The following is a 14,318-nucleotide window of genomic DNA, read 5'->3' as shown; positions in this document are numbered from 1 at the left end:
GAAAAATTATCTATTTTTAAGTTATAAATGGTATTTGAAAATTGAAATTATATTTGGACTTGAATAGAAATTGAACTTGTAGTTGAATTTTTGTGAATGATTTTGAGTGCAAATTGTAAAAACAGCTTTTTGTAGTTTTTCGAATTGCGAAAAATTCCGAATTCTGAAAAATTATTACAATTCTATGTCCAAACAGTGTTTTGGGATGAAAATCCAAAAAAAAAAAAAAATGAAAACTATCCATGGTCAATGGACACTTATTATTTTATTAACTATAAATAAAAGTTGTTAATTCTTTCTCAAAGCATACTAAAATAAAACGAATTTGAGTATGTACTTATTTAGAAAAAGATTTTTCTAAAAATAAAGAAAAAGTATTTCTAGAAGGGCCAGCGGCCCACAAATCGAGAAAGAGGCCCAAATTTCAATGCACAACTTCTCTGAAAAATCAGCCATTGACTTTGCTCTACTTTTTCTATTATTATTATCCCTCTCCTTGTTGCCTGCCGTTACAAAGTCATTACACACACACATACAGAGTCATTTTTTTGTGCATCCATGCCATAGGTTGGTCTACCTAACCCTCTCTACTATCTACCAAACCAAGAATCCATTACAAGAACTACCCAAAAGGTAAATCCAAAAAAAAAAACTAGGCAGGAGAAAAATGGCAAGCTCATTGGAAGATGTTCCTACAGAAAGCCTTATGTCCGAAGTTCTAAGACGTTTGAGATGTTCTTCTAAGCCTGACAAACGTCTCATTCTCATTGGTACTTTTGTCTCCTCTTATCTTACTTTCCTTTGTAGTTCAATTGAACCCAGCATTTCAAAATATATGAACTTTGAACCCACAATTTGAAAAGTGTAATGCGTTTAGTCTTAAAGAACTTACGAATTGAACCCATCAAACTTAAAGGATCTGCCTCGGCTGTTAAGATTATGACATACCATATATATTTGTAATTTTTTTTTTTTACTCACTCAGTTTCAATATGTTTATCTGGTTTGACTTGACTCGGAGTTTAAAAAAGTAAAAAATACTTTTGAATCTTGTGATCGATATGTAGAATGAACCAAAATGCCGTTTAATCTTCTGGTTTAAACATGTCATTTGGAAAGCTGGGTATGTTGTTGTTGTTGTTTGTTGGTTGAAAGTTAGTTTGATTGGAACATACTAAAGTGGAAAGAGTGCTATGTTAGTTGCTTGATGAGAACTTTAAACTGTATCTTACTGAATTTAAGAGTATTTTAGCTGAATGAATTTGGTAATGCTCGAGTTCTTGCCTATAGGGGAATGGATAAATGAATAAAGCTGCAATCTTTTTTAATAGATCAGATATTTACCAGTGTTATTAAAAGCCATCGCGATGAAGCGATTTGAAGCGAGGGGTTATCGCTTCATGGGCGAAGCCATGAGCTTCAGAGAAATGTGTGCTTCAAACAACATGTGCAAAGTGATTTAAATGTGAATCGGTTGGTTCTTTGAATCTCAATTTGATTAGTTGGATTATTATCGTAGTATTGTCTAAGTTGTTCGGACTCTTCACTTTTGGTGCCGCACCTTTGTCGACACGACGAGGGTGTGGGATCGGTGCCTGATTTGGTCAAACGATTTTGGTTACTTTGACCAAAATCGATAGAGAACTTTGAGACAAGCAATGAATTCTGAAATCAAAACAAAAGCTAGAGCTATTGCAATAGCCATTTTACACGTCTATATCATTTGCAATAGCCATGTTACACCAAAAACAGTAAGGAGATGCATCTGTACTTAATAATAATTACAATAATAATTACAGATTCGAACTTGCTCTCAAAATTTCATGCATTCTTTTCCTTCTAAATAGTCCACCATAATTTGTGCATACTTTTATAACTCTACTTTTAGCTATTTAAATTACTTTTAGCCGAATCCCAGCACCCCTATCCATACCCCCAAGTCTTAAAATTTAGATCATGAAGGATTCAACCTCTAGATTTGCACCCGTATCGAACACCCGCACTCGAGTCCAAGCAACTTAGATTATTGTATATTGGATATTGCCGAGGGTCTACCGGAAACAACCTCTTTATCCCACTAAGGTCCTTATCAAAAAAATATTCCTTGTAAAAAAAAAAACCTCTTTATCCCGCAAAGGTCTTTATTAAAAAAAAAGAAAAATCTTTACAAAAAAAAGCAACCTCTATATACAGCAAAAGTAGGTGTAAAGTCTGCGTACATCCTACCCTTCTCCAACCCCACTTGTGGGATTACACTGGGTATGTTGTTGTTGGATGTTGAAATTAGTTTTGTAATTGCAGTCTGATTACTATAGTACTAAAATTCATATACCTTATTAACTGTTACCTTAAAAAAAGAAAAAAAGAAATTCATATACTTTTTTTTTTTTTTCGTAAATTATGCCCTCGCTTAAAGCTCCATGGACCTTGTTATTTTTATGTGCTTTTCGCTTTTAAAAACACTGATATATACAGCTGGTAGCACGAAACTTTTGTTTTTGAAAAGTTAGCTACAATCTGCTAAAGCAGCTAATTTTGTTAATTTTGTGCTTTTATAAATGCAGCTACTATATTGAAATGCAAGATCAAAAACAAGTGTTGTCTTTTCAACTTGTACTTTGACAATCTTCTTGCGCAAAATGTATCTCGTGTAACATTCTCCTTGCAAAGCATTGGCATATTTGGCAAAGTGTTCACCTGGCTTCTTTGTCATTGCTATGTTACCAGTTCTCAATTCAATTTTTCATAATATGTACTCCTTTCGGGTAGTTCTCCGTTAAAACAACATGAAAAAGATTGTCATCGATTGTGGTAATGAAGTGATAAGTCAATTTCAAAGTTAGTATTAACAATGTGAAACTAATGGCAGGTCCACCGGGATCCGGAAAGGGTACACAATCTCCTATCATTAAAGATGAATATTGCTTGTGCCATTTGGCCACGGGTGATATGCTCAGAGCTGCTGTTGCTGCTAAAACTCCACTTGGGATTAAGGCCAAAGAAGCTATGAACAAAGTAAGTGCCAGTTAGACTTTGGAGATATGGAATGACATCCTAATGTTATTTCAAGTACTTTTTTTTTTCCTTTTTGGTGAATCATGTCTTTTTTGGGTGACTTTTATAGGGTGAGCTTGTGTCTGATGACTTAGTTGTTGGTATAATTGATGAAGCAATGAAGAAACCTTCATGTCAAAAGGGCTTCATTCTTGATGGTTTCCCAAGGACAGTGGTTCAAGCAGAAAAGGTTGTCCAAAACTATGAAATCTTTTGCATGTTGACTTCATCTTAGTCATGTTCTAAATTTTAATTTTGTTGGGATACAGCTAGATGAGATGCTTCAGAAGCAGGGGGCCAAGATTGATAAGGTGCTCAATTTTGCAATTGATGATGCAATCTTGGAAGAGCGGATCACGGGCCGGTGGATTCACCCTTCAAGTGGTAGAACTTACCACACCAAATTCCAGGCCCCAAAAGTTCCTGGTGTCGATGATGTAAGTTGCTAAGTTGCAATTTGTTTTTACGGATTATATTTTATGTGAATGGCAAAGTATGGTTGTCATACCTCTAATGACTGCATTTTCTTTCTCGCGTTATATACATTTGCTAAAAACAAATTATCCTTGTTGGTAATTAAAATCTGACCTCTCCATTGTTGCTAAACTGTGGAGAAATTTTCTGGGAGGTCAGCTTTCTAAACCAGAAGAAGTGGCAATTAATACCATGAAGTGTATTGTTTCCTTATCTAGTTTCTAAAGATAATATATAGGGGTCGTTTGGTTCGAAGACAAGTTATCCTGTGATTAGTAATGATGGGATTTGTTATGTTTACATTATTTCTTATTGACTGTTTGGTTTGTTGTATTAAAAATAACACGCATTACATAATTTTTATATTGTACTAAATAGGGTGTATAAGTATAAGAATAGTACTGGTATTGTTAATGCCATGGCTTACTATGTATAACAATAGTACTGAATAGGGTGTATAAATAATACTACTAGACTTAAATTTGCAACCAAACATTGTACTAAATTTAATACCGGCATTATTCTACCTAGTACACCCTATCAAACAATAGGGAGTTTATGTGTGTTATTATGGTTTTTGCCGAGTTCATTTACTTGCTTAGGAAGCTCTTTCTTAAGGCACCTTTGACTTGTTCGATAATTAGCTGAAGGGAGTGTAGTCTGTGACCCTAAAGTTTTCTAATGAAGTACCTGGCAAGATGCCTTAGTTTTGGCTTTAAAAAGGTTATTGGTATTATGTCTTTCATGTCCAACAAGGAGTGTTGTAAAAAGCAATCGCTTGGTTGCTTAAAGCCATGAAGCAACGGAAAGCGAAGGGTTATTGCTTCAGCGAGATGGGTGCTTCAAAATAATGATACACATAGTGGTCCAAAAGAACCAGTGGGTTTTTTGAATCTCAACTTTCAGAAGTTGACTAATATTTGCCATAACTATAAATTTGATGCTGATAGTTAATATGCGTTTGATATCTTTTAATTTTTCGTAAATTGTGTGCTTCATTTCAAAGAAGCTTTGCGCTTTACTTCTTTCTTTTCCTTTTAACCCTTATAAACCGTCAATTATTTGCGCTTTTCACTTTTAGAAACTGTGCCAACGGTTAACCGTTTCCCTGTTAAGTTATGAAGACAACCTCAACCCTTCAGTTATGCTGCATAGACGGAGATATGTAATAGACAATGCTTACAGCGATATCCTCTCTCTGTGTATATGGATATTCTAACAATTGGAATTCAGAAATTCAAACTAACATAAAGCAACCTAGTCACAATAGTAGGCAAACCCCCCATCACCACTGGAGGTGAAAGCCAGGGTGCATGGCTTAATTACCCAAAAAAAAAAAAAAAAACTCAATTTTTGATCCGTACTTGTTGTTCTGTAGTATTTCTCAGAAGAAACGGTAATGTATCTGAGTTCATGCTGTAGTTAAAGATGATAAATAATGTTAGTTATTCCAAAATATCTTGAGCGTTTTACTGAAGTATCTTTCTGCGTACAGGTCACTGGAGAGCCTTTAATTCAACGGAAAGATGATACTGCTGAGGTTCTCAAATCAAGGCTAGATGCATTTCACCGTCAAACTGAGCCGGTTTGTTTTTACAGTTCATTCTTAGTATTATAACTTGTCTGTTTTATACTTTACAGTAAGAATGATCAGGATTTTAGAATTTGTCTTTACCTGTAACATACTGTAGAGAAATTATCTAGTTCTTATTTCTAACAAAATTAATTTGGATGTCCTCGACAGTAGGATGACTATCCTGATAAAGATGTGTATTTAGATTTTAAAGTATCCCTGAGTGCGCTTAAAAGTATCCTGAAACAAAGATGTAGAATTACTTACTGTGAAAAGTGGATTAACAATGTATATAGCAATTACCAATTAGCAATAGATGCACAAATATCTTATAATCTATCCATTTGGGTATGAAAAACTTTGTTAAGTGAGCATTTACCTATCAGCATTTTATGAGAAAAGTTTCTAAATATATCTGCTTTTTGCATGCAAAAAAGAAGATGTCAAGTTTATGCGTGTCAGTCATTCTTCTTTGTCAGTGACCTTCTTAAATTGTTTGATAATGCAGGTGATCAATTATTATTCAACCAAGGGTGTTGTTGCAAGCCTTCATGCTGAAAAACCACCAAAGGAAGTTACATCTGAGGTTAAGAATGTGTTATCTTCTTGAAAAGGGTTATCTATCACAAGAAAATTGAGACATTGGTTTCTTTAAATCTGATGTACTATCAACAAAACAAAGACACTTCTGATTTTTTTTGTTTTCTCATCCGGCTTTCTTGTGCAAGTCCCTGAGGAATTATTGTTTGTTTGGGTATCCAGATTTTGCTAATAATTTTAGAAATAAATCCACATTTGGAATGATTCATATAGCCAAATGCTGATTTAGGATTTGAGCATAGTTGATTCATTAATTGATTCTGCCTTTAGAATATGTGATTTAAGAATTATGTTCGAGTATTGTTGCAAATTTTAGATTCATACATGAATGCATCCCCATAATCGATGCTTCAAGAGGATTTTTCGAAATTGGTTAATTGTATGGTAATATATTCCTTTTCCAGACAACAGGTGGAATTAGAATATTAAGTTTTATTGGAGTGCATTCTCTTGGAATTATGGTCATTATTAAATGTGATATATATTTGGAATATTAACTAGGGAGCGATTGTACTTGAAAAGAGATCCAATCTATTTACACGTAAGGTTTTTTAATTTTGATATATAGTATTATTTAATCTACTATCAAAATAATGCAAAGTTAATCCACTTGGTTCAAATGCTCCTCACCATAAGCCATATTTTGAATGAAAATGATCAAAATATCGATGTTGTACTAATGAGAACCTAAAGAGAGCTGCTGAAAAATATTCTGTCAATGTGTAACGCGCATTAGATTCTTGAAGCAATTTTAAGGAAATCTTTTTGCTTATAAATTGCAATTTCAAAACGTTCAAAACGCATTTTATAACTTGGTAAAGGTAACATGCATCCATTGCCATAATCAAATTACCTTACCTTATCACGAATCTGAGTTTGAACGACAACCCCAAGATAATATTTCCTTACATAATATTTTTATTTCCTTACATAATATTTAAAGAAGAGTTTATGTTCTCTATACTAATAATGTAACAAAAAAATTGCACTATTATGTTAAATTGATTTGTAATGCAACTAACTTCTAATATTTAGCATGATAAGACAACTTCAAAAATAAAGTAATTAGCAATTATAATCGATTATTGCAACTTTTGTGCACATATATTTCTATCAATATATATATATTACTCTTATTAAAAGTTTATGTTTTGTGCAAGTATAAAATTATTTGCTATATCGGATAAAATTGATTTACAATAATTACTCCCCCTATTCTAATTTTTGGAGAGTATTTTTCACCTTTTCGAGATTCAAACTATATAAACTTTCACCGACATTTTAAAACGTATTTTTTCATCATATTGACAGGAAAGAATAGCTACTAATAATACTTTTCATATAATTTTGAAATATTAAATTGTTCTAATCCTATTTAACTTTAAAGATCGATTAAATTAACAATCAGAAAACAAGAAATATCACATAACTGACGTAAAGGGAGTATATGATTTTTTATATTTCACGTACTGCTGCAATTTATTTTTTTTTTAAATAATAACCTGTTATAATCAATTTGCCACGTCGAGTGGCATTATCACCACACCACGTAGCCAAAGCAAGACACCAGCACGTCTCAAAATGTCGCATTACGTGGGGATCTGGTGGCAAAGCTCCGTTCAATTAAAATGTTGGCTTTTAACACTATTAAAGTAACTTAGTTTTAATGGCAATTATCATTACTAACAAACAACAATATTGCCATGGAAGAAAACAAGCACAAGGAAACAGACTGTGTAGAGCAAATGAAACATGAAATTGACGACAAGAACAAACCCCAAGATAGTGCAAGAACCCAATATGATCAAGGTAAAACTGTTTTTTCAGACCAGAAAATTCAAGAACAAGTAGAAGAAGGAAGTATCAAAGGCCTTCCTCATCAACAAGTTCCACAACCAAGTGATTTCAACACTCAAACAACTTGAGCAACTCTGATTATCTTATTATTTAACTCAATTTGCATGTATGGTTCTTTATGTATTACTAGTACAAGAAAAAGTTAAATAGTATAATAAAGTTCTTTTTTCTTCATATTTTCAATGCTACTACATTTTGGTAGTCGAAATGTTTATTTATATAAAATTTCAAATTCAAATTTATTTCTCACAACAAATAATGTGATTTATATAATTTTTATTGGAGGTACTCTTTTCTTTTATGAAAAAACTGAGAAATCATGGACGAATTGGTAAAGCAAATTTTTTATTTAACAAATTATTACTATTAATAATAGACCGGAACTTGTTAGGATGGACTACGGAGGCACACCCCACTTTAAATTACTCATCAGTCATCCAATACAATGTAATTAACAATTTGTTATCACTGTTTTAATTTAGAGATAAGGGTCAAAAACACACTCCAACTATCACTGTTTTTTTAGTTTCATACCTAAACTATAGAAGATTGAAAAACTATCTAAACTATCACTATCTAATTTGCAAAACACATCTCAAATTATTCTTGAATGGCATGTGATCTACACTCTCCATTTTATATAAAAATGTTGTCAAGTGTTGTTCACGTGGATAAATAATGTCGCAATGGCACCTATATGGAAATTAAAAAAATTATATAAAAATGTTGTCAAGTATTGTCCACGTGGATAAATAATGTCGCAATGGCACCTATATGGAAATTAAAAAAATTATAAAATAATAATTTCTGTAAAAAAATATCAAAAATTATAGAAAATAAATAAATAGTTTAAAAAATGGAAAAGTTATTTAAAAAAAAATAAGAAAACTGATTATTTAGTTTTCACATTTTTTAAAAAGAAAAAATCAACGTTTCCATTTTTTTAAATCTTTTTTTTCTTCTAATTTTTTGATATTTTTTTCAGATTTTTTTTAAATCCAGATTTGTTTTTTTTTAATGCTGATTTTTATAAAAAAATAATGCAGTTTTAAAAAAAATATAGAGTTTTTTTTATAAAAAAAAATATTATTTTTTAATTTCCATTTAGGTGCTACCATAGCATTACTTATGCCATGTGGATAAATATTTTGAGAAAATTTTAGCTTCACTTGCCTTTTGGAGAGTGAGTTCACACATTTAGTTCAGGTGTGTGTTTTGCAAACTAGATAGTGATAGTTTAGGTAGTTTTTACAACCTTATGATAGTTTAGGTATAAAACTAAAACAAAAATGATAGTTATGGTGTGTTTTTTACCCTTATCTCTTTAATTTATGTAATGGTCAAAGTACTTGACTTTCGATGTAACTTCGGCTTCATACTTTTTAAAATAATTTTTTTACATTTATAAACTACTGAAAAAATCTACTACAATTTAATATCGCTATAATGATTTTAAAAATTAAGAAATTATGGAACAATATAAAACTGTTTGAATCTTCAAATAGTATAATGTTTTCACATAGATAAAAGAAATTCAAATGATCATAGAAACCAAAACTATCATCTTTTAGCTCAAGAATTGTTTATTGTTTTGAGCTAAAGCATGATCTTTTGAGTTTCTTCTATCAACTTTCACGTTTATGTGAAACTATCATACTATTTGGAGACTCAATATACTAGGTATTTAAGACCAATTTCAAATATTTATACGAGTTATAAATCATACTATTGGAAAAACAAGCATTCAAGATGTACTTATTCGTGAAACTTCTGAATCACTCTTGGCCTCCATTTAATTATACAAAATATTAATAAATAAAGAATCACCCCTCAACCGACCGACGTTCAACGACCTCAATCTATACGAAATATTGATTAACGGGGTCATCACAATATTGATTAATGGGGTCAAAATGATGAGAAGCGGAAAATGCATTTTGAAAGATGGAAAAAAAATTGTGAACAGAAGTTTAGAGGTGGCTTAGAATTTCGGGACTCAAAAACTTTTAACATGGCTCTTCTAGCCAAAATACCTTGGAGAATTTTGACTGAACCTGACTTGCTAGTCTCTCAAGTACTAAAGAGCAATTATTTTCCAAATGAGTCTTTCTTACATGTACAAGGTCATTTGCATAGTTCTTGAGTTTGGAGGAGCATTTTATGGGGACATGACCTCTTAGTCAAAGGTGTGAGATGGAATATATCCAATGATGCATCAGTGAGAGTATGGAAAGATCCATGGTTACCAAGAGACAGTTCGTTTTATCCGTTTACTGTGATTGGTTTTACATAACTTAAAAGTGTCATCTAACCAGAGGCGGATCCAGGATTTGGAGGTTTCGGGTGCCACGGTGCTTTGAATCCAAATAGAATAAGCATTTGGTTTGTTTGATGATCTTGGGTTTAAGATCGGGTTATTCATCTTTTCGATTTATACTCGATAAACTGTGAGAACGAAAAAACATACTCCAACTTGGCGTAACGAGGGCTTTTGTTACGACGGGAGAGAGAAAACTTTGGAATAGGAAACTTATGATAATTTAATTTTTCATATTTAAACAAATAATTAAAAAGAAAACGAATAAGTCAAGAACTAATAAATAAAGATAGTCAACAACAATAATATAATTAATAATTAAAACAAGTTAAGAGGAATTAAGGAAAAGAAAAGAAAAAGAAAGAGAATGGAAAGTTAAGGATTTTATTTATATTTTGAAACCATCAGATTTCCTTTTCCTCATAATCTAAGTCCTAAACCATACGAGCTTTCTACGAATCAAGCATATAAAATTAATAAGTGATATTCAAATAATACTTCAATTTAAAATTACAACTTCAGCAAAAAAAGGTTGAAGACATCACTTATACCCATTACTGTTTATTTGATCCAGCAAGCCAAAAAATTATTAAACTGCTGCCAGTGGGGTTTGAACCCTCATCGTGGGGAGGGTATCTTTCACCTTTTGCCACTGGCACCACAGCATCATTTGTTATTGGGGGTGGCAAGTTGCTTATTAATAGTATTTCATATATATAAATACATGTATACATACAGTTTCCGCCAAAGCTTGCGGGTGGCGTGGCACTCCCTCGGACCTTAGTAGATCCGCCCCTGCATCTAACTTAATAGATCCTAATACAAATTCTTGGAACACCCAATTTCTGAATACTTTATTTAACTAGGATGATGTCAATACAATCCTAGCTATTTCAATAGCTATCAGGGGTAGCAATGATAAACTTATTTGGCACTTTACAAACTCCGGTAAGTATGAAGTGAGATCCGGTTATCATCTAGCAAAACTTGTCCTTTCAAATAATAGAAGTTTGGTTAGTCGACCTGAAAGTAGTTCCCACTACTTCCCTAAATCCTTCTAGAATCAACTTTGGTCCATGAAGATAAAAAATAAATTGAAACGTTTTGTGCGAAAGTGCATTCTAAATACCTTACCAGTTAGGAACACTATTGCGGGGAGAATCAACACATAGATTCAACTTGTCCTATCTGTGGAATGGAACGAACTATGTAACACATATTTTTCAAATGTTCTATATCCGTTAATGTGTGGAAAAGAAGTACTATCCTTTGGCCTGACTTGAACCTTATCTCGAACTTTTCCGCATAGTGGTATGAATTATATTTGGATACTAAAACTTTTCCCGATACTAATACTTTATTGCATTTATCAGTATCTATCTTATGGATGATATGAAAAGCTAGAAATGATTATGTGTTTAATTCCTTGTTGTGGAGTGATGCTGAAATTTTATCACAAGCTTTATCTGATTTTAACGAGTTTACAGATGTAAGCAATAGTGCAAACACGATGGGATGGGAGAGGCAAGTTGTGACTAATCCCACTTCACTAACTTTTTCTCCAGAACATTTATTGTTGTATGTTAAGGTAGGTGTTCTTCAAAATACTCGAAAGACAAGTATTGCAACAGTAGCCTTGAAGCCTAATAGAGACGTGCTTCATGCCTATGATAGTCCAATTCATTTTGTTGGAGAAGCCGTGATAGTTGAAGCGTTGGAGATTCGCAAAGCAATCCAGATTGTGGTGGAGCATGAATGGAAGAATATAAAAATATTATCAGATCATCGACTATGACTCAAATGCTTAATAGGAGAATCGCTCCCTGTTGGGATGTATTAACTGTGTGTGAAGATATCTGGCATCTCAGGCATTATCTAGACGATATAACCTTTTTATATATAAGTAGATGTGCTAATACGTGTAGTCATAGAGTAGCAAAGTTAACTTTATCACTATTTCACGAAGTCTCCTGATTTGGGAACTTCCCATGTTGGGTTGTCAAAGAGGCTTCTCAATGCTTAGTACAACTGACTGCTGTTTGATCAATACAAATCAGTTTTAGAAAGAAAAAAAAAGAGTCATACTAGTCGAGTCAATCACATATTTTTAGATCAAACATAATCAGGGTCAACGGAGAGGCAACCAAAACATTATCTCAGCCAAACATATCTATTACAAGATAAATTATAGAATCCATAAGGTCACGATTATAAATATCTAATTAGAGTTCAATTACTCTCTCAAAATACCTATTTAGGAAACTAGTATTACAATTCTCAATTTTACTCGTCGATACTCATGTCTTTATGATTTAAATTCGATTGAAATTAAGGGTAAAGCTGTTACACTTCGGAAATTCCGGATTTGTTGCCTTGTGAGTAGGCTAATGTGAGCTTGAGGTTATTATGAAATTCTTACAAGATTAAGGGAAGTATTAGATAGCTTAAAGTGCATACTATAAGATTTTGAAGTCATATGAATATATGAAATCTAGTTTGTTGAAGGAAGTGAAGTGTAAGTCGTGTTCGGAAAGGCTTTCGTTATAATTGAGCTAATATATATTTGGTATTGTCTTAGGGGCTGCTATAGAGCCTATTGTATGGTTAATGAGGTGTTATATAAGTGCCAAGGAGGTTCCACAAGGATTGGAAGTCAAACGAATCAATAAGAGAAAGTTTCGGATAACTGTGAGTTATACGACCACTTATACGGTCCGTATAAGGAGGGTCCATATAACATGACCCTTGCAGAAAGGGGTATTTTCATGGTGGTGTTATACGGTCCACTTATACGGACCGTATAATATTATACAGGCCGTATAAGTGGTTCGTATAAGTCCATAGGGCAGCTTTATTTGTTTTGTATAAATAGATGACCCTTGTTCTTTTATTTCATTTCCCACATTTCCACAAGTCTTGAGAGCTCCAAAACCCTTCTCCAAACATTTTCCACTCAAACCCAAGAGAAATCAAGATCAAATAGCAAGATTTAAGGTGTTCATGTGTTGGAAGGCTTACCAGGGTTAATAGACTTCAAGAACAACTTGAGTATTGAAGCTAGGGTTTTCACCCAAGGTGATATCTTGCTCCAAAGCCCATTCTTATGATATAAAAGGTTAGTTTTAATGCTTATTTCATGTTATCAAGAACGCTTGGTTGTTGAACAACTTGGGTAGAAGAAGAAAGTAGAAAAAGAGATCTAAATGTAGCCTTTATGATGTTTTGAGTAGTGAGCTAACATGAGTTATGATTCTTAGTATAATATGGGTATAATCTTGTTATGGAAGGCAATCATAATGATGAGGAAGTGTTGTATGAAAATGTGCAAAGGGTTGATGTGTAGTTGTTAGTATAAGTTAAATATAAGGATGAATTTTGAAGGCTTAAGGGAGTGTGATTACTTGATTATAATATTGTGGATGTTATTATGGCTGTTTGAGAGTTGTTTGGTAATATGATGGAAGTCGACGAAATAGGGGAAATGCTGCCCAATTTTCATTAACTACTCGGGAACATGAAGTTAGAATCGCTCGTAATCGCGGGTCAGCATGCCGCGGTGAATATGTACCCGGGCCCTGTACACACCGCTCGTCACACCCTTCATGAATTATTCTAGTTTAATTTAAGAGTATCACTAAGGCTTAACTATGGTATGAATCCTTCTAAAGGTAGATTTTCCAAGCTTCGACGGTGAACGCTAAGTAGTTAAGAAGACGAAGAGGTATGTAAGGCTAACCCTTCTTTCTTAAGGCATGTTTTCCTCATTTTACGTCTATACGAGATATTCACGCTATTCCTATTCCTATAAATGCTGTAAGCTAATGACCCTCGAGATTCTCTTGATATTGTTGACAATGTTTCTTGTGATGATAATGATAACGATTATGATGACAAGATAAATTCTAGGGATGCCATCTAAGATATTCGCAACGTCCTATTCCTAGAAATGCTAGAATGTTCATGACTTTCGATATTTTGAGATACCTTAGGTGAAAGTTCTTCAAGGTGATGATGATAATATAGATGATGATAATAGTAATAATGATAAGGATGATGATGATGTTGACGCAACTTAAGCACACCTATATATATATATATATATATATAAGTATGTATGGCTATTATATAACACCGAGCTTATGTGGCCGGGTACGATGTCTATCGTGCGCACACCACTGCAGTTGGGTACGGATGACACTGAGCCTTAGTAGGGCCAGGTATGTATAACACCGAACCTTATTATGGTCGGGTACACAAGACACCGAACCTCTATGGTCGGGTATGATACTACTATATGTATAAATGTATGAAATGGAAGTTTCCCATTAGAAAGAGGGTAAGTAGAGGTGATGAACATCGCTAGAGGTATAAATGGCTCTTTCATCCCATGACTTTTCTATCTTATGTTATTTCTCATGTTTCCATTATGTTATTGATTATGCC

General features: G+C 33.1%; 1 protein-coding gene across 1 annotated transcript; it reads left to right on the top strand.

Annotated features, from left to right (window-relative positions):
• Positions 1-469: 469 nt before the first annotated feature.
• LOC132641256 (adenylate kinase 4) lies at positions 470-5,905 on the top strand. Its single transcript, XM_060358176.1, has 6 exons — positions 470-770; positions 2,870-3,015; positions 3,125-3,244; positions 3,324-3,491; positions 5,024-5,113; positions 5,610-5,905. The coding sequence occupies exons 1-6, from the start codon at positions 668-670 to the stop codon at positions 5,709-5,711; spliced, it is 729 nt and encodes a 242-aa protein (XP_060214159.1). The 5' UTR covers positions 470-667; the 3' UTR covers positions 5,712-5,905.
• The last annotated feature ends 8,413 nt before the right edge of the window (positions 5,906-14,318 follow it).

This window comes from Lycium barbarum, chromosome 5 (genome assembly GCF_019175385.1).
Source record: "Lycium barbarum isolate Lr01 chromosome 5, ASM1917538v2, whole genome shotgun sequence".
Lineage (NCBI taxonomy): Eukaryota > Viridiplantae > Streptophyta > Magnoliopsida > Solanales > Solanaceae > Lycium > Lycium barbarum.
This window is presented reverse-complemented; position numbering and strand designations above follow the sequence as displayed.